This window comes from Mus caroli, unplaced genomic scaffold (genome assembly GCF_978045245.1).
Source record: "Mus caroli unplaced genomic scaffold, Mus_caroli_1 scaffold_15, whole genome shotgun sequence".
NCBI classification, from domain to species: Eukaryota; Metazoa; Chordata; class Mammalia; order Rodentia; family Muridae; genus Mus; species Mus caroli.
Window position 1 is genome coordinate 107,169,342 of NW_028227270.1, and position 20,753 is coordinate 107,190,094.

The following is a 20,753-nucleotide window of genomic DNA, read 5'->3' on the forward strand; positions in this document are numbered from 1 at the left end:
GCAAGCCATAAACAATCCAGTAAGCAGCACTTCTCCACGGCCTCTGCATCAGTTCCTGCCTCCAGGTTCCACCCAGTTCCCATTTTGGCTTCTCTCAGTAGACTGTGGTTCAGGATCTGTTATGAAATGTGTGGCAGACGCCTGGATGCATCTTTGAGCGTCTTGTGTGGAGAAAGCTTCCTAGCAGATTGTCAGTGATCTCTGTCTATAAAATCATCGTTGTTTTGGAGCTTTAACATTTTTCTTTCCTAACAGTAAAACTACTTTGTCCTCCCCAAGGTGCTGTGGTCATGGTGTTTCATCACAGCAATAGTAACCCTAGCTAACACAGCAGACCATCTAATAACCCCAGCTAGCACAGCGGACCATCTAATAACCCCAGCTAGCACAGCGGACCATCTAATAACCCCAGCTAGCACAGCGGACCATCTAATAACCCTATCTAACACAGCAGACCATCTAATAACCCCAGCTAACACAGCGGACCATCTAATAACCCCAGCTAGCACAGCGGACCATCTAATAACCCCAGCTAACACAGCAGACCATCTAATAACCCTGGCTAACACAGCGGACCATCTAATAACCCCAGCTAACAAACACAGCGGACCATCTAATAACCCTAGCTAACAGCGGACCATCTAATAACCCCAGCTAGCACAGCGGACCATCTAATAACCCTGGCTAACACAGCAGACCATCTAATAACCCCAGCTAACAAACACAGCGGACCATCTAATAACCCTAGCTAACACAGCGGACCATCTAATAACCCTATCTAACACAGCGGACCATCTAATAACCCCAGCTAACAAACACAGCGGACCATCTAATAACCCTGGCTAACACAGCAGACCATCTAATAACCCTAGCTAGCACAGCGAACCATCTAATAACCCTGGCTAGCACAGATGACCATCAAATAACCCTGGCTAACACAGCGGACCATCTAATAACCCTGGCTAACAAACACAGTGGACCATCTAATAACCCTAGCTAACAAACACAGCGGACCATCTAATAACCCTATCTAACACAGCGGACCATCTAATAACCCTATCTAACACAGCAGACCATCTAATAACCCTGGCTAGCACAGATGACCATCAAATAACCCTGGCTAACACAGCGGACCATCTAATAACCCTGGCTAACACAGCGGACCATCTAATAACCCTGGCTAGCACAGATGACCATCAAATAACCCTGGCTAGCACAGCGGACTATCTAATAACCCTGGCTAACAAACACAGTGGACCATCTAATAACCCTAGCTTGCACAGTGGACCATCTAATAACCCTAGCTAACAAACACAGCGGACCATCTAATAACCCTAGCTTGCACAGTGGACCATCTAATAACCCTAGCTAACAAACACAGCGGACCATCTAATAACCCTAGCTAACACAGCGGACCATCTAATAACCCTAGCTAGCACAGCAGACCATCTATCTCTTGTTTCCCTATAGTCCTTGAGCCAGCTTTGCAGCTGAGTGACTTCCCGGAGAGTCAGGTCAGTTTCTGTTACTCCGCTTCAGCTTCTCCAGTAGTCTCATTCCTGGCAGACAGGTAGGCTTTAACGCAGCCTGGCGGTCCTTCATAATGAGGGCTGGCCTCCAAGGCCTAGGCTAGTGGTTCTCCACCTGCAGGTTGAAATCACTTTGGCAAACCTTTAGCCCCCCAAAAATCTTCATTACAGTTCATAACAGTAGCAAAATAACAGTTATGAAGTAGCAATGAAAATAATTTTATAGTCAGGGGTCATCACAGCATGAAGAACTGTATTAAAGAGTCACAGTGTTCTGTAAGTAATGTTAGGTGCCTCATTTTGAGAATACCTGCCGGGGTCAGGGGGAGGGACCAGGAAAGGGGATAGCATTTGAAATGTAAATAAAGAAAATATCCAATAAAATATAAATTAAAAAAATAAAAACCAGACACACACAGGAGAGAGAGAGAGAGAGAGACTACCTGTCCATCTTTGCAGGCAGGTGTACTGGACTTGACTGGCCACTGTAACCTCGGCTGTGGTGACTGTTGTATCAGGATACTCCAGGACTCTTCCAGGTTGTATTTCTTAGGTTGCCCTAGTTTTCTGCTCAGGTTGCTCCTAGGTTTTGCTTTCACTTGTAACTGTATGGCCACACCCCTTCCTGCCTGCCTGCCTGCCTGTCATTCGATTTTTTTTTTTTTTTTTTTTTTTTTTTTTTTTTTTTGGTTTTTCGAGACAGGGTTTCTCTGTGTAGCCCTGGCTGTCCTGGAACTCACTTTGTAGACCAGGCTGGCCTCGAACTCAGAAATCCTCCTGCCTCTGCCTCCCGAGTGCTGGGATTAAAGGCGTGCGCTACCACGCCCGGCCTGCCTGTCATTCTAAGCACAGGGAATTTTCAGACTTGCAGGTGAAGCTATGGACTGTCTCCCTGAAGAACCTGAGATCTTGGCCTTTGTAACTAACCCTTGTAGAGTAACCATAGTAACACCCACATATATCATGTAGGAATGCTACGCTGTCCATTAGCCTATGGCCTGGACCTATGTTACACTGTGACCTCCTTAAAAGCATAGCTGTTGATCCTTAAGCCTCAGTGCATGTGCGATGGTCCCAGAGTCTTACTCTAAATTTGTGGTTCTGAACCAGAGAGAAGCCACATTACATTGCAGACCTTGCGTTCTCAGCCCCTTTCTTGCCTGTGTTGTTGCTACCCTGTATTCTCCTCTGGGACGGTGCTCTTTAGAAGATTTGTGGGTTTAGGACTGGTGCTATGGAGAGAAGGATGGGTATGCACCCTGTGTGTGTGTGTGTGTGTGTGTGTGTGTGTACACATGGACATGTTTGTGTTTAAGGCAAAGCTGAGGGCAAGGCCCAGTGGTACTAAGTATATCACTGTATCAGAGACAACCGATCTCTGCTGTCACTGTCTTCTGTCTTTGTTTTCTTGTCAGACAGCCCTGCAGGAGTTTGTGACACTTGGTTGTCCTTTGCTTATTAGGCTTCTCTCACATCTTGACAAACAAAAATGAGTATTTTTAGCTTTTGAATGAACCAGAGTAATAGTGTTTCCGTTTTGTTTTGCTGCTAGAGATGGGACTCAGGACTTTGGGTATTTAGATAAGCACTCTAACCAATGAACTATATCTAGTCTAATAGATAATTTAAAAGATGAACATTTGTGTTCATGGGAGAAAAAAATCAAACTAGTGGGTACCCAGTGAGAAGTTAAAAACCCCACTCAGCCAGGCATAGTGGCACATACCTTTAATTCCAGCACCCTAGAGGCAGAGGCAGGCAGATCTCTTGAGTTCAAAAGCAACCTCGTCTACAGAGTGAGTTCCAGGACAGCCAGGGTTATACAGAGAAACCCTGTCTCAGCTCCCACTCCACTCCTCTTTAAAAAATAAAATCCCTATTCTAGAATTAGAGTGATATTAATTCTATGTCTTTGGTGAGTCTTTTGAAATTACTTTTTCTTAAAATGTGCATTTAGATATTCGAGTTGTAAATTTATCCAAAAACCTGTTGTCAACTTGGGATGAAGTGGTTCTTATTGCAGAGCAGCTCAAAGACCTGGAGGCTCTTGATCTCAGGTATGGACTGTGCAGTCTTCTCTGACGGCTGGCCGATACTTTCTGGGAAGCTTGGGCTGACTAGACTTTGCTAAAGGGTAACTTCAGGGCAGTCTTCAGATGGTCCCTTGAGGTGCATGAATAAGGAATATATCTATATCCTGATCAATTGGGAGGGGGTGGATCTTCATAGCTTATAAACCTGACATTGAAAGAGGGACGTGTTATCTCAGCAGAGAGGGGTTAGAATTGAATGTGCTTGTTTATTTGGAATTGCTGTTTAATTCTTTAGAAATAAGTAGTTCATTGGGACATTACTGAATGTAGTTTTGATAAAGATTATAATTTCTCTACCTTGTTTACTAATGTCACATTTTCCAAGATCTTCCCAAATATTTGATTAGTTTAATCTTAGAACCTCACTTTTCAAGGGTTCAACTAGGCTGGTCCGTTCCTTCCTTCCTTCCGTCTTCTCCCTCCCCTCCTTTCTTCCTTCTGATGGTGCTGGGAGCTAAGCCTAGGTTTTTGTGCTTCATAAGCCCTCTACCATTGAACACACCCCAGCCCGTCTCCCCTTGCTTCTTAAGTGCTTTATATTATATGCAGGTAAGCTTTACCAGGCTAAGGCAGATGCATAGACTAGACCTTCAGGCTTGAAGGCACCTCAAATGGAGCAAATGGGTAAAATTTGACGTTTAGTGTCTCCTCAAGTCAAGTTCACATGTCTGAGGAAACCTTAAGCTTCACCTACCTCCATGAGAACCCCTCTCAAATGTTCAGGTTGAACCCCAGACTGTTGGGTCTGCTGTGTAGAAATAAGTCTTCATATCTCTTTTTCCTTCTCAGTGAAAATAAACTGCAGTTCCCCTCTGGCTCACCAACTCTAACTAGAACATTTTCTACTCTGAAGACCTTAGTCCTAAACAAAACAGGAATAACGTGGACTGAGGTAATCACTTTTGCTTTATTACACAGTAATAAATGATTACAATGTTTGCTTTAAAAGGGAATTGAAACCTAAGTGGCTTCATTTTAATCAGCTTATTATCTAAACAGCAGGATGCTCTAAACTTCATCACAGAAGAGTCATCTTTTGGTGAAGTGGGATTTGAGATCTGGTAATCCATGATCTTTCTCAGCCTGTTCCTGTCCCTTAGCTCATTGTACTGCTTGGGAGTCTTGAACACAGATGCTTACCGTGGCATATATTAAATATGTGGAGTTAAAAGTCATAATGCTTGCTCCCCTAGGTTCCTGCAGATGTTGTTAGGGCAGAGCTTGCAGGAGAGAGTCTCTCCCTCTCCCTGCTGCGAGCTTGTCCCTATCATCCACAATTCTGGTCTGACTGGCTTGTGAGTAGCCAGTTTTCCTTGGCTCAGAGACATTTGGTACATATATATGCTTCTGTCTGTCCTGGGCCCCTGATTTTGGAGCATCTCCTGCCCTCTTCTCGTGCACAGAGCCTGAGGATAGGAAAGCGCTTAGCAGTTGGGGTGGGGGTGGGGAGGGAGGATGGTAGTACAGCTCAAGGGAAAACGTTAAGAACCAACGAGACATCTGTGTGCTCAGCATATTCTTTACCTCATGTTCAGTGCTCTCAGGACTAAGAAGGTGAGTACCACCTTCAGGACCAGTCTACTGGTCAGTTGGTTGTGTCCATCACCATTCCTTGCTCCTTTGTGAAGCATTTCCTAACTGGGTGCTGACTTAGCCATTGGGTAAATAGTGCTAGAATGTCTGTATAGCCTTTCAATGTGGTCCTTCATCCTCCTGCACCACCACATCGTGCCCAAGTACAGCTTAAATGACCTGTCCACAATGCAGGGAGTTCCTGTGACAACGTGGCTGAGCAAGGCCAGCAGAGGCTATCAGACACTGAAGTCAGTTTCCTTTCCAGGTGCTGCACTGTGCTCCTTCATGGCCAGTCCTCGAGGAACTTTACCTCAAGTCTAACAATATTTCCATTTCTGAAAGGTAATGGACTTTGCTTGGGTGATTCTATTGCTACTTAGTAAATTCTGGGTAAAGTCTCAGGCCCAGCAGTAGCTTTTAGGAGGATTTGCAGATACAGGGTGTAGTAGCACACTCTCCTTAGTCACTCATTGTACAGTTAGACTGTCTAATAGAACGTTACTCCAACCAGAGGAACTCATCAAAGACGCCTGAATTAAATATTTGAACTTTATTAGCTTTCTATAAGTAAATAGCTTGGCTTCTGATATATGTAAACTAAACATTAGAATTTATTAGTTTTGCATACATATTAGGTTTCCTGATTCGCAGTGGAGTACAGGGTATGTCAGGTACATTTTTTTTGTTTCTTTCTTGTTTCTTTTTTAAACTAGTAAGAGCTGGAGTTGTAGTTGAGCTATCTGGGAGGGTAAAGCAGAAAGGTCCTAAGTTTAAGGTTATCCTAGGCAACTAAGCAAACCTAATTGTAGAGCACTAGTTAGCGTGTACAAGGCTATAGGTTCATTTTTACTTAAAAATTTGAGATACTCAGTTTTATTTTTTGTTTATGTGTGTTTGCTTGAATATATATCTATATACCACATATATACAGTGCTTACGGAGGCCAGAAGAGGGTATCTGAACCTCTAGGACTGGAGTGTTTAAGTCACCATGTAGGTGCTGGGGAATGAACCTCGATTCTCTGGAAGAGCAGCCAGTATTCTTTAACCACTGAACCATCTCACCATCCCCTGAGTTCATTCTTTAATATTGCAAAATTTTTAAAATAAGTAAATAGATTTTTTTCTTATTATTATGTGTATCTATGTATGAGCTGTTTGTGTTTGAGTTCAGGGGTGTGTGGTTGAAGGATACCTTTGAGATTCTTTCCGCTGTGGGCTTCAGAGCTGAAATTCAAGTTCCCAAGCTCGAGCACTGAACCATCTTGCTAGCCCTATTTGCTTGTTTAGAGACAAGGTCTCATTATAGCCCAGGCTGGCCTCAAACTAGTTATGTGTCAAGTATCACCTTCAGTTTATAATCTGCCTCCACCTCCTTAGTACTGGGATAATAGGTGTGGGTGGCTGTGTCTAGCAAATGCAGGGTCATTAATTGGTAATATCTGCTTAGGTCAATTGTACTATAGTGTATGTGGACCCATGTTCTCTTAAATAAATATAGTTGCTTCATCTCCCTTACAGAAAGTAAGATTAGCTAAATGTAGTGGAACAACCCTCTAATCACAGCACTCAGGAGGCAAAGGCAGAGGCAGGTAGATCTCTGTGAAATCAAGACCAGCCTAGTCTACAAAATGAGTTCTGAAACTCCATCTTGAAGAATCAAAAAAAAAGATTTTCCTTTTTTAAAATTAATGTGTGTCTGTCTGTGTGAATCTATGCAAGTGCCCAAGGAAGCCAGAAAGGGGTATCAGATTTCCTAGAGCTGGAGTTACAGGCTACCTGCCATGGGTGCTAGGGACAGAACTTACAAGAGCAAACCCCAAGTTTAAGACTTCTCACCTCCCTCCCTCTTTTAAAATACAGATTTTGACATTTATTTAGACTGTGCTTGTTTGGGTATGTGTATGTATGTGGAAGTCAGAACAATTTGTGAGAATCAGTTCTCTCTTTTTCCCATGTGGGTTTTAGGAGTGGGACTCAGGTCATCAGACTTGTTGGCCTTTTCTAACTGACCCACCTCTCTGGAGCATCATCTCTCTTCTTAGATAGTATCATAAGTATGTGGAAGAAAGTCAAAAAAAGAAAAATCTTCAGTTGGGTTGGTTCAAAGTATAAAACTGTATTGTATAGAATGGTTTCATTTGTGGAGGCAAATGCAGGCATTTTTTTCTCCATATCAAAGACAGGATAGGGTCCTGACTGCAAGCATTTCAACACAGCATCCCCTGGGTTGGCCTTTTTTGGGCCAGATCCACTTCCTCCTTAACTCTTTGTAACAGCGGGTACACTTATTTTAAGCCCTTGTCTTTGTAAACAAGAGATTAATCCACATTGAAAAACTTGTTACTTTCCAATACAGGCCAGTGAATGTCCTGCAGAAAATGAGGTCACTAGACCTTTCCTCCAACCCGTCAATTGATGAGAGCCAGCTGAGCCTTATAGCAGATCTTCCAAGGTAAGCCCTTAAAATTTACCTGTTACAGATCCTTATCATTTCTAGTGCATGGATTGCCATATGTCAAACAAACCTTTTGAATAGATATAAAATACAGCTCCTAAACTGGGCAAGTCCCATGGGGAATTGTCACTTGAATTCTCCTGGAGAGTGTGCTTGTCTCTCGAGCTGTGTGGATGAGGAACCAGGTAATCTGCAGCTGCAGAATTTGCTCTGGTGGTGACACCTACATCTCCACTCAGGACTTGACAGAACACCGGGCACTCCAGAATCTGAGAGGGCTGTGTGGGGCACAGTCACAGTGTCGGCCTTCCTCCTGGACCTTGTGTTTCACAGTAGGATGGAAACACAAGGAAGAGGAAAGGACTTGCTAGTCTAGTCTAGTATATACCCAGAAGACTTTGTAGTATCCTGTGTAATCGAATTTAACATTTTCATTTCAGATTAGAACACCTAGTCCTTTCTGACATTGGACTTTCTTCTATACATTTTCCAGATGCTGAAATTGGTAAATAAGATTATTATTAGTAATGTCCCTCCCTCCTATGTTAATTGTTTTTTTCACTCCTACTGGGCAGTTTCATTTTTATTGTTCTAGGATGCAAAACATCCATGTTCCCGGCCTTGAAGTACCTCATAGTCAATGACAACCAGATATCAGAAGTAAGAACTGCCTCAGCGAGCAGGGCACAATATGCTTGTCTCCACTTGCACACAAAGGCTCCTTTTGCCAAAAAGGTTAAACCAGGGGCCTGGAGAGATGGCACTCAGTGGTTAAGAGTACTGGCTACTGTTGCAGCCAACTGGGGTTCAATTCCCTGCCAACCCCCTCTTCTGGACTCCTTGCTAACTGCATATGACAAAAATGTCCAAACATATTAAATAAAAACAAATCTTAAAAAACATTAAACCAAAAGCAAAGTGTTCCTCAGAGGAAAACTTTTCAAAAGTAAACCAGGTTAAGGTTAAAGTTATCTTCCTTATACAGATGTGGACTGTCAGTGAATTCACATGGTATGCCAGGTAGTAAAAGTCCTCCAGGTAGGGTTGGGATATGATGTACCTTACACCTCAGATGAGAGCTAGGCAACTCTACTTTTATTTTTGCTAGGCCAAGTCAAATGAAATGTGGACCTGATGGCTTTCTTTCCTTTGTTGCTTCAGTGGTCCTTTATCAATGAGCTGGATAAACTGCAGAGCCTGCAGGCCCTATCCTGCACTAGAAACCCTTTGAGCAAAGGAGACAAAGCAGAGGAGATCATCATTGCCAAGATTGGTCAGCTGAGGACCCTGAACAGGTGCCAGGTGAACAGTGGGACCCTCCATGCCCTTTGCTTTAGTTCTGGAGAGGAATCTTATTGGTACCTCTACTGGCCTCAACCTGTGGACTCAGTAATCTTTCTGATTCAGCCACCAAGTAGCTAGGACTACAGAAGTGCCGTGGCACTAGGTAAAAGAAAATATTTTAAGACTAGAAAACAAATGATAAGAAATGTAAAAGAAAGGGCTGGAGAGATGGTTCAGTGGTTAAGAGCACTGACTGCTCTTCCAGAGGTCCTGAGTTCAATTCCTGGCAACCACTTGGTGGCTCACAGCCATTTGTAATGGGATCCAATGACCTCTTATGGTATGTCTGAAGACAGCTACAGTGTACTCACATACATTAGATAGATAGATAGATAGATAGATAGATAGATAGATAGATAGGAAGGAAGGAAGGAAGGAAGGAAGGAAGGAAGGAAGGAAGGAAGGAAGGGAAGGAAAGGAAGGAAGAAAGGAAAGGTAAAAGCAGGTTACATTTGGATATTATAAAGTGGAGAACAGGTGCATTTTGGTTGTTGATATTCTTTGCCAGCTCCTTGAAAGGTAGAGGTTATTCTTAGGTCGGCACCCAATCAGTCTTACTTTGCTGCCTGAGTGTTGGTCATTTAAGGAGCAGTGGGGAAGTGTGAGGCACTTTATCCCATGTCCTTGGAAAGAAGGCAGAAAGATCCAAGGCCCAGAGCATGTCTTTTCTTTCCTTGTTTCCTCCAAAAGTGAGGCTTGGATATCTTAGGCACACCCTGAAGTTTCCTAGAGGAAGCCAGCTATTGAAGCTCACACCAAGAGAGGTGACCCTAGGCACCTAGTGCAGATATTATCATCGTGAAAATTTCAAAATGGGTGGAAAGAGCATTTGTTGTTGCAGTGGATCCACATAGTGACCCATAGTGTCTCTAACTCCAGTTCCAAGAGATCGAATGCCCTCTTCCTCAGATACCACAGGCATGTTGGTGAAAACATAAATGCACCAAAATAATAAAATAAAAATAAGTCTTGTTTGTGGGGAGAGAGAGGGTCATGCTTATTAGTGGGCATATAAAGACCAGAAGACAACTTGGCAGGAGTTGTTCTTCTACCATGTAGATCTGAGGAACTAAACAATGGTCTAGGCTTCAGGGCAAGTGTTTTAACTGCTGAGCCATCTTGCTGGCCCTGGTTATTAGTTTTTTAGAAGAATGTGCAAGCACTTGGGGATGTTATGTTAGTAATTCTTCAGGGTTATATAATGGCTAGCCATTTTGAACTTTGTTTTGAGACTAGAGTCTCTGATCAGGGCTGGCCTTGAATGCCTTACAGTTCTGCATCAGCTCTTTAAGGTCCTGAGTTTCTTTGGTCCTCAGTTCTAAGGGGGGAAGTGGGTAGAAAGTGTACTAACCACTCCTCCCCTTTTTACTGTTAGTGCACGGGCCCCGAAGGACTGGGTAAAATCAGAGCAGCTCACTAGAAGATGCTGTAAAAGACTTACTTCTCTTTCACATCAATGCAGATTCTTCCAGAGGAACGGCGTGGAGCTGAGCTAGATTATCGAAAAGCCTTTGGAAAGGAATGGAGACAGGCTGGTGGACACCCAGATCCAGACAAAAACAGGCCAAATGCAGCCTTTCTGGCAGCCCATCCTAGATACCAGCTTCTCTGCTGCAGTACGTCCAGGTAGCCTGTGCGGACTCCAGCTGGATGTCCACAGGGCTGACGTGGTGGTGCAGAGGACTGCGCTTTGTCTTCTGTTTTGGGGGCTCTTGTTCCCCTGTTGAAGGAGCTCTGGGCACTTTCCTGGGGCTATATCGACTAGCTGAAAACATCAATATGAACTAACCAGTACCCCCAGAGCTCCTTGCAACTATACCACCAATCAAAGAAAACACATGGTGGAACTTTTGGCTCTAACTATATATGCAGCAGAGGATGGTCTAGTCGGTCATCAGTGAGAGGAAAGGCCCTTGGTCCTGTGAAGGTTCTATGCCCCAGTATAGGGGATGCCAGGGCCAGGAAGCAGGAGTGGGTGGGTTGGGGAGCAAGGGGAAGGGAGGAGGGAATAGGGGGTTTTCAGAGGGGAAACTAGGAAAGGGGATAACATTTGAAATATAAAGAAAATATCTAAAAATAAATAAATATATATGTGAAAAAAAAAACAAAAACAAAGAAAACATACTAAATTGGCAGTGTCAATGTGTGTTCCCTGAAGACCTTCCCTTGCAGGGAGGAGGAGATTAGCTCCCTTTAAAAGCTGGCAGTACTCCAAGGTCATCTCAAGCACTGGTATTTACTAAAGCTCTCAGTGTTGCATGTTCATAAATGAACGCTCATTCTTCCCAAGTCACATGCTATATTGCTTGGCATTCAGTATTTCACCAGGCTTAAATCAGCACTCTGATTGGGCCCCAGGCTTTAAAGCAAAGGATTGGGCGTTATGTACCAATGTATTTTCTATTTTGTTGTGACATCATTTTTATCATTCCATGGTTCACATTTAGGCCATTTTTCTTTTCATATATTTCTTAATACAAGCAGCTCACTGCATAAATGTTTCAGCTGGAACATTATTTGAGGAAGGCAAACTGCCTACGGGAATTGCTTTTAAATTACTCAATTAACTGGTTCAATTTCCTGGCTGATCTAGGTAAATTCTGAGTTGCTTGAGGGTGAAGAGAAGGCTCTAAGAACCCTGTAGGTACATGAAGTTTAGCTTCTTACTGCCAAGTGTGTGCAGAGAAACAAACAGCAGTAGGCCAAGTACAGTGGGGAAGGACAGTAGTTCCTCCTTTTCGTAGTTTCAGTTACCTTTAGTCTACCTCAGCCCATACATTAAATGGAGAATCCCAGAAACCAAAAATTCATTGTTTTAATTGCATAGCATTCTAAGCAGTGTGGTCCTGTTCTATCTCACCCAGTACAAGACTGCCTCTGTCCAGCATTCCATGCTGTATGTGCTGTCTGCCCTGAGTTATTCAGTGAGTCAGCAGGAAGACCACCAAGGCGTCACAGTGCTTGTGTCAAGGACTTTACTTGAAAATAAATACCCCATCGCAGATGAAGACAGTGCCATGATCTGTTTGGTTTGGTTTGGTTTTTCAAGATAGGGTTTCTCTGTATCCCTGACCTCAAACGCCAAGATCCTCTTGCCTCTGCCTCCTGAGTACTGGGGTTAAAGGCATATGCCACCACCACCACCTGGCCAGTGCCATTGGTGATTCTTAAACTCCTAAAAGCAGCTGTGAAATAGACTTACTGAGGCTTCAAAGGACAGAAAGGTGTTCTGAAAGAGCTGGTTCACGTAGTTTCCACTACAGCACTTTGGGGTGGTGGTTCTCCTATACTGTCTAATTAGTGACCATAGGTGCACGTTAAAGACGTATCTAATGCTATTCAGGTTCAGATATCCACGGCCCTAGGATGGGTCCCCACAGAGAAAGGAAGCTTTTGCCTGTGTTGCAGATACTAAACAGTTAACGTCTGGTTAAAGCTTGATTGGGTCCTGTGACTTCTGTCCAGCTCATACATAGTTTTTCTCAGGACCCTGAAGGAAAGGTCATTTTCAAAACTGAATACAAGTACTAGTTGGAAGGTTTTGAAAGCATTGGAGCCAGGCAGTCGTGGCGCATGCCTGTAATCCCAGCACTTGGGAGGGAGAGGCAGGTAGATTTCTGAGTTCAAGGCCAGTCTGGTCTACAGAGTGAGTTTGAGGCCAGCTTGGACTGCACAGAGAAACCCTGTCTCGAAACACCAAAAAAAAAAAAAAAAAGCAGTCAGGCTACTGTTAGAACAAACACATACAGCCACAAATAAGATAATATTCCTTGGGAGGGACTGTTTATCTTTCTTAACCACCCAGCAAGCAGCTCTGCAGAAGGCTAATCCTAGGCTAATTGATCAGTGATGCTGGATTGGTCCTGGGAAGAGGCTCTGTTCACACTAACATTTTTTCCTTATTGTGGCCTCTGGTTTTTTGTTTCTTCTTAAACAGAATATGGTGCACCTGAAGATGAGGAGCTCAAAACACAGCAGCCATTCATGCTAAAAAACCAGCTACTAAGTAAGAATCCTTTCAGATTTGCACTGAAGTCTTGGGTAGGAAGCAGATGGTGATGGCTTGCTTGATAGAGATCAAGTGTGCTTCTCTTAGGGTAGTGGTTCTCAACATTCCTAATGCTACAACCCTTTAATAATTCAGTTTCTCATGTTGTGGTGACCCCAACTATAAAATTATTTTCATTGCTACTTCATAACTTTGCTACTGTTGTGAATTGTAATGTTAAATATCTGTGTTTTCCAATGGTCTTAGGCAACTCCTCTGAAAGGGTCATTTGACCCCCCCAAGATATTACAACCCAAAAGTTGAGAACCACTGTCAACTCCAACTCACCCAGTCTGTGTTGAGCATTCTGGGAGCTTCCATACTGCAGACTTACTGAATAACCTAGGTATAGGAGGGGGCAGAATAGTAAACAATGCAATAATATGGAGTCCTGTACTGTGTCCTATATGTAGGGCCCTAGCTAAACCATCAGGAAGGAGTATGGAGGGAAAGAAAAAGTGATAGAATCCTGGGTCAGCTGTCTGAGACAAGATCTTGTTATATACCAGGCTGCTGTGTACATATCCTCCTCCTCTAGCCTCCCCAGTTCTGAGACCATTTAAGTATTTTTCTGTTTTTTGAGACAAAGTCTCTTAGATGGCATGTGTTGTCAAGGCTGGCCTTAAATTTGTGACAGTCCTACCACAGCCTTCCAAAATGGGATTACAGGTATGCACCACCACACCCAGCTTTATGGAAATATTAATAGAAAAATGTAATATAATTAAAGACCCACTTATGAGGATTGAATCAAGTTGTATCAAACTGCTGCATTATCTGGCAATTTCTTGGCCTGCACATTTTTATTTACTGTTGCTATTAATAAGACTGAGGCCTTCTGTATACAAAGTATGTGCTCTACTCAGAGGCAAAAGTCCCAATTCTACATGCATGTGTGCTGTAAATTCCTGCTATGGTGATTATTAATCTTTTTTCCCTTGTCCTTAAAGCCCTGAAGATAAAATGCTCAAATCAACCTGAACAGCAAATATTAGAAAAACAGTTGCCAGGTAAGAGTACATCTGTCTCTACTGTCGATGTGCCTGTGAAGCTGGGCACGGGGAAGCCCTGGGAGAGCTAGCTGGAATGTGAGCTTTTAGTTCATGAAGACCTACAACTTACGGTGTTTTCATTATTAGAGCTTAGTCTAAAACATAACAGAAAGTTCCAGTCTCCAGTATGCCATCAGCGTATCTGGAAAAGTTTTACTAAAATTTGTGAGCTCCCTTGTCTGTGGGTTTTGAGACAGAATGTCTTGAAAATATCTGTGGGTAATAGGCTTATGCCGACACCGAGCCTATGGTCATGCGCTCAGCCGTAGGATGTTAGCAGAAACGCTCCCCACGTTGATACTCTGGGGCTTCTTCTCCAGAGATGACTCCCTGACCGGGAGAGAAGTTAGCACTTCTAAACCGCCTGTGGAGAATCCTTAAAAAATATCTGTACTGCTGGAACTGAGTAATATTAGTAGATACATTGCCTCATTGATTTTAAATCTGTGTCCATCAGACAAAACAAGCTTGCACATGGAAAGCTAGCTGCATTCAGAAGAGAGCTTTTCTGAGTAACCATCCAGTTTACAGCCGATTTCTCACAATTTCTCTATTTTTTTAAAAACTAGAAATCTAATTTCTCTTACTGTGGTATGTAACGACAAATTAACAATGTGCATTAACTTTTCTCTTGTTGCTCTGAAAAAATACTCAGGTAACGTAAGGAAGGTTTGTGCTGTTCATGGCTTGAGGAGGTGAAGCACCACGGCAGGAAGCACACTGCTGGAGTGTGGAGTAGTCATATCAGGCCATACTAGGGAAGCAGAGCCTTGCTGGCACTCAACCTGCCTTGTCCCCTCCCTTTCCCTCCGCCTTCAGTATGCGACCCAATCCACTCCCTCCAGACACAGGGAATTTGGTTAGGCACATTCAGGATACTACAGCTGTTGAAGTGAGTCAAAAATAGGAAAAGGCTAGTTTATTCTAAAATAGAGAAGATTTATTATCACAAGTTGCATAAAAACACAGCATTTATAAAAACAATTTTATAGAAAAATAATTGACTACATTGTGATACTTGTGGGACACCACACTATTGCTGTACTTTCAGCTAAAGCTTCAGAGAAACTAATATTCTTAATCAAAATATCCACCATATACCACTATAACCTGTCTTTGGAAAGAAGTTCCTAGGATGTTCTTGACGGACCAGCGCATTTGTTCTTCTGAGTGCCTTTCCCACACCTAGTGGTCATGTGTGCACGTCCTGCTGGTGACTGCATGCTCGTGCTGGGAGGAGCCCCTCAAGGCCCCCACGCCGGGGAGCTTCAACAACCCCTTAGGAAGTTATCACAAAGGCCTAGATTGTGTCCTCTTAATTCTGGTTATTCAGATTGAGGAAGAAATAGTAAATGCTACTGAAATGGTATGATACCTCACTGTCAAGACCACTTGGGTCAAACACTGGCTCCATTTCCCACTTTATTAAAAGATCACCTGGTAAAATGACTCAAGCCTTCCATCAATGGCTGCCTCTCCTGAGCTGTTTCTACATGTAGTTGTCACTTAAAAGTTTCTTTTCTTTGACAGACTCCATGACAGTTCAAAAGGTAAAGGGACTGTTGTCACGTCTTCTCAAAGTTCCTGTGTCAGAACTTCTGTTGTCCTACGAAAGTTCCAAGGTAAGTTGCTAAGCAAAAACACAAAGCTAAGCTTAGTTCTCTACAGTACTGTGAGCCATACATAACAGGCTCTAAATGGAGGCAGCCTTTGACTTCACAGCTCGCGTGCCGTTGGAGGGTGGCATGGATAACATGCACCATCAGACCTGTCTTACTGCTCCCTACTTGATTTTAATTTTAGATGCCGGGCAGAGAAATTGAACTAGAAAATGACCTACAGCCATTACAGTTTTATTCTGTGGAAAATGGAGATTGCCTACTAGTGCGATGGTAACAGTCCAACCGTAAGAGTTTAACGACTGGAATGTATACACCAGAAACAAAACCTTTGCCCTCACAAATGATGTTATGTTTTGTTGGGAAAAGACCATTTGGTTGTATATTAGTAGAATAATAAAGGCTTTGATTACTATTGATTTTTCTGCCCTTTCTGTTTTCACACCTTACTGCATTCCACTATGTGAAGATGTAAATATGAAATAGAAACAGTAGTCTAAATCTGAGTACAGTTAACATCTGCTGTGGGCTACCTAACTTTTAAAAAGTTCACTACAGAGATTTGGTTGGTCATTCTGAGAAATGTCCTTTAAGCTGAGGAACCACATCTTCAGACCTGTCACATGCCTTTCCCTATGTTATGCTTACACTGAGCCTGTCTTGCACTTCTCACCACCTCCTATGCAAGCTTAGGTAAACATCAGGCAAGGCAGAATAGTGCCTTCCCCTACACTTCCTTCCCTGTGACACTGAACCCTGAGGTGTTTACTTTGACTCTACTCACAAAAACAGTTTAGTGAGAGTGTGTCATTCAGGATGTCTAAGCTAAGACATTCAGATTTACTTAAACAGTAAAAGAAAACATGATATGTATGTAGATAAACATCTTTAAGATACCAAACTTTAGTTTACATTTCCTTTTCAAGGTCAGGTTGTATCAGAGATCCACAAACTGGTATTTCTAGCAACCCAGACTTTGGTATATGTGGCCCCTGTGCCACACAGCATCTTTGTAGTTTCTCTCTGGCCTAATTAAGTTTTGTAGAGCTTTTTTGTAACCCTGCTTGAGATTCAAATGGAGTTATTTTCTGAATTTGGCCATTTAACCAAAAATGGTAATGAGCTGCTAATTAGTATAAGTGATCAAAAATTAGCAATATTTTTTGTAAAATAATTTGGTATAAATAATCTTTAAATTTATAAATAAAAACTTATGATACCGTATGAGTTGATTCATTAAGATCTGTGCAAACATGAGTAATACCCTACTGCTTATACAGCTCACGGTATACCAGCCACGGCCTTCCTTGCACTTGCAGTCCCTGGGGCTTGGGGGTCATCGTACTTTTGCTTCACACTGACAAGGATCCCCACATAGCTCCTTCAGTTCCCAGAGTTTGCTCAGTTCTTGTGGTGAGTACTGAGGAGAAGACAGCATCCCTGTCTCACAGGTTTTCTCACACAGCCACAGGCTGTCCTGTTGAGAAACAAATACGAAATACAAGACAGAATCAGGAAGGAAGGAAGGAAGATAGATAGGTAGATAGATAGATAGATAGATAGATAGATAGATAGATAGATAGATAGATAGATAGAGATAGGAAGGAAGGAAGGACACCTAAATGTACTCTACCCAAATCTGAATAAGTATCTAATGCTGTGAGAGTGAAGCTGAGTTCCTCCCATCACTATGCTGTAAGAGCAGGCATGTCCAAGATGCCTGACGCAAGTCCCAAGTACTATACTACTCAACGGAATAACAGAACATGTATATGAAGAAACACATTGAATCTCAGAACACAAATCCTGGGTAAAATCTAAAAATCTTTTTAAACCATGCTTCTGATGAACACAGGCTGCTGATCCCTGTCTCTCAAAAGCACGCCTAGAATGAGGGACTCGCCAGTGGCAGCAGAGTGGGCACTATGCCTTGTGTACATGGAGGAGAACAAAGCCTTCTGTCCAAGAGGCTCTTCAGCTCCAGAAGGCAATGTAAATTGTTTAGAAATGACAGTGCCCCATAGGGCAGAACAAAATAAATATCCTATGTATGATGATTTAAGTAGGGTCACAGTAAAGATCTTCACAAAACAACAAGCTCCACAAACAACCTATAGAAACTATAGATCACAAGACTGATTTGCTGAAAAGGCCGAGTATGATGTAGCAGCAGGACTCCTGCTGAGTGAGTGTGGACGTGTGGCTCTGAATGGCAGACACTGCGTGCCTGTCCTGTTTTCTGTACCTTCTACAGCCAAAGAAGAAGGTTAAGAATCAAGAAATCAATACAACAAATGAGGTAAAAATCTTATTCCCCCAGCCCGTTTTCCTACCTTCCATTTTAGTCTTTGCACACATATCCTGCCTCTGTACCACTAGGTCCTTAGAAATAAAATTCTAGGTAAAGTCTGCTGTCAGAAAAGTTGAGAGGTCACGATTTAAAATTCATAGCTGGGACACCAGAAGCCTTTTATCCCCCGTGCTAAAGGTTGCATGTTCACTTGCACACCTACAAGAGCCCTGAGGTCAGCATCCCAGACCTGCTTACCTGGTGTCTTTTAGGTCCTATGGCTGCCATCCAAATGCCCATGCTGACATCTTCACCCTACTCAGGAGCAAATGCCAACTTCTTAATGGTTTTGTAACAAAAAGTGATATGTAGAGCTAGCCAACCCAGATGTGTAAGTATGAGCCAGAGATGGGAGACAGGAAACACACAGCAAGCAAGCCCTTTGCTCACATACCTTACATCAACACATTGGGCATTACTTGGTCCCTGACTCTATAATCAAGCCAGGAGAAAGAAAACACTTCTTTAGCTCCTTTCTTATGAACAGAAATGTTTACATTCCTCCACAGAATACATGTCCAAACAAAGATTAAAAACAGTGAAAGCAGACTCAAAGAAAATATTGGTTTGGAGTGGTTATCATGGCTAGAGTCTGAGAAGTGTCAGGTAAATGTCCCTGATGTTTAGGGAGTAACTCCTACAGAGAAAGGACAGCCATGGTAAGCTGGCTCTGCTTCAGGGACATCTCAGGACACTGGACTGTATGAGTGATCTTGTTACCTGATAGGTCTTTAACCTTCTGGAGTTGCCTGCCAGCCACTCAACGATATCCTTGGAGATCACATACCCTGACCCACATGCAAAGGCAGGATAAGCCGGGCTCGGGTATTCCAGCTCCTGCCATTTTCCGGTTCTGTCCACTGCCCAATTCAACCTGAAACTGAGATGTTACAATGGTGGCTTCTCTGTAATAGCTGGCCATATCCTTCTACTAGCTGCCTTCCATCACTACCAAAGAGATGACCAGGAAAAAGATTCTTGCTGCCTAAGGAAAGGAATTATTTACCCAATAGTAGTTTATATAGATTAGATAAGCTCTCAGTTTCTGGATGGAAACTACGAGAAGCCCACCCTGTGTTTCAGGACATACTTAACTGAAACCAAACCCACCAAATCATCAACACGGCAGAGGTCCTGAGCAGCAAAGGCAATGGCTGAGGAAATGTGTCAGACATGATTCTAACCGAAACCAAACAAAACAAAGCAAAGAGGATACAACAGTTGCAGGAGACCATGTGCTTCTAAAACAAAAGCCACATCTTTGACTCGTGGTTAATAAACCTGAGATTTTTCAATAAAATAAACAAAATTCCCTCAGATTACAGTGATAACATGAATCCAGAAGAGTATAATCAATAAATTTCTTAACATTATCTATGTAAAAGTAACTTCCATATTTCACTCTAAATCACACTTAGTCAGGTATTGGCGGTCCATGTTTCACTTACTTTCCCCACCAAAAATTAGGCCCATCTAGATTCTTCTGAGCAATTCTATTAAACACAGCTTCTAAGTCTATATAACAGTCGTCATCTGTCTTGAGCAGCAAATCGAAGCTGGTGGATTCCACAGTCCTGTTGACAGAAAAAGAAATATGCAAGTCCATGCAGCTATGGAAGGACACAACACTACACCCTGTACAGCTGTGCGCCTTCAGTGTCTTACCCTACACACAGAACACTATTACTGTGGCCATCGACTGCACTTGGTCCTCACTTGATCAACTGGAATCACAGAAGAATGAGAAGAAAGGTCTGACTGAAGTAGAATATGCATTCTTTTTGTCTGTTTCGTAACAGTGTTTCTCTGTGTAGCCCTGGCTGTCCTGGAACTCACTTTGTAGACCAAGCCTGCCTCTGCCTCCCGAGTGCTGGGATTAAAGGCGTGCACCATCACACCCAGCTTAGAATATGCATTCTAACAAGGGCTTCCTAGTCATTCTCCACATCAGCTGCCAGGCCTACCTGTCACCTGTACCCTGCCCCACGTGTGCCTGGTTACAAAGTTGATCACGGGACAGGTATCAGACCTGAAGCTCTCACTTAGAACACTGAATTCGATGTGTTATGAAACGGGCCAGGTGTGGTGGGAAGCAGATCCAAGAGCTCCAAATTCTAGGTTAGTCAAAATACTGAGAAGTCGCAAAACTTCTTTTTTTAAAAAAAACTGAATATATTATGGGTTAAAACATGATTTATAAGGTGCAAACATATCTGTCTTTGGAACCAATTTCCAGCATTTCAATTATTATAAACAACCAACCCTCTGTAAGATCTCTATTTCTCTAGTTTTCTTGATGACATCAAACAAGGCAAAACCAGGTTCCCTGACTGTCAGTCCCTGCACAACACATCTGTTTGTAAGTACACACTTGTAAGGGGATCAGCCACCTATATAGACCAAGCTGGCCTCAAACTTATAAAATCCACCTGCCCCTGCCTCTGCCTCTGCAGAAATGAGACTAAAAGTGTGCACCACCAAACTTAGCCGTTTATTTTTAACAGTATAACAGACACATAGTATTTGCCAATCAGAAAAACGCTTTTGTTTTTTTTTTTTTTTTTGGGTTTTTCGAGACAGGGTTTCTCTGTGTAGCCCTGGCTGGCCTCGAACTCAGAAATCCGCCTGCCTCTGCCTCCCGAGTGCTGGGACTAAAGGCGTGCGCCACCACGCCCGGCGACGCTTT

At 42.9% G+C, this 20,753-nt stretch overlaps 2 protein-coding genes across 4 annotated transcripts in view; one reads left to right on the top strand and one right to left on the bottom strand.

The window, feature by feature from the left end:
• The window catches only part of Tbce (tubulin folding cofactor E), a 38,661-nt gene extending 22,525 nt beyond the window's left edge, over positions 1–16,136 (top strand). Inside the window, exons 6-17 of one of the 3 annotated variants that reach the window (XM_021179955.3) lie at positions 3,487–3,586; positions 4,412–4,514; positions 5,463–5,539; positions 7,556–7,651; positions 8,095–8,159; positions 8,250–8,314; positions 8,816–8,956; positions 10,461–10,614; positions 12,936–13,004; positions 13,997–14,056; positions 15,629–15,720; positions 15,902–16,136. In XM_021179955.3, coding sequence (XP_021035614.1) covers positions 3,487–3,586; positions 4,412–4,514; positions 5,463–5,539; positions 7,556–7,651; positions 8,095–8,159; positions 8,250–8,314; positions 8,816–8,956; positions 10,461–10,614; positions 12,936–13,004; positions 13,997–14,056; positions 15,629–15,720; positions 15,902–15,994 — 1,115 coding nt within the window. In that variant the 3' untranslated portion in view covers positions 15,995–16,136. Of the gene's footprint in view, positions 1–3,486; positions 3,587–4,411; positions 4,515–5,462; positions 5,540–7,555; positions 7,652–8,094; positions 8,160–8,249; positions 8,315–8,815; positions 8,957–10,460; positions 10,628–12,935; positions 13,005–13,996; positions 14,057–15,628; positions 15,721–15,901 lie in introns of those variants that run through there. The other 2 variants (XR_003834624.2, XR_003834625.2) reach the window with 2 other exon arrangements.
• A 276-nt stretch (positions 16,137–16,412) lies between these two features.
• Positions 16,413–20,753, bottom strand: part of B3galnt2 (beta-1,3-N-acetylgalactosaminyltransferase 2) — a 41,735-nt gene continuing 37,394 nt past the window's right edge. Inside the window, exons 9-12 of the mRNA XM_021179958.3 lie at positions 19,516–19,641; positions 18,788–18,947; positions 18,266–18,322; positions 16,413–17,194 (exon numbers count right to left, since the gene is read on the bottom strand). Coding sequence (XP_021035617.1) covers positions 17,054–17,194; positions 18,266–18,322; positions 18,788–18,947; positions 19,516–19,641 — 484 coding nt within the window. The 3' untranslated portion in view covers positions 16,413–17,053. The remainder of the gene's footprint in view (positions 17,195–18,265; positions 18,323–18,787; positions 18,948–19,515; positions 19,642–20,753) is intronic.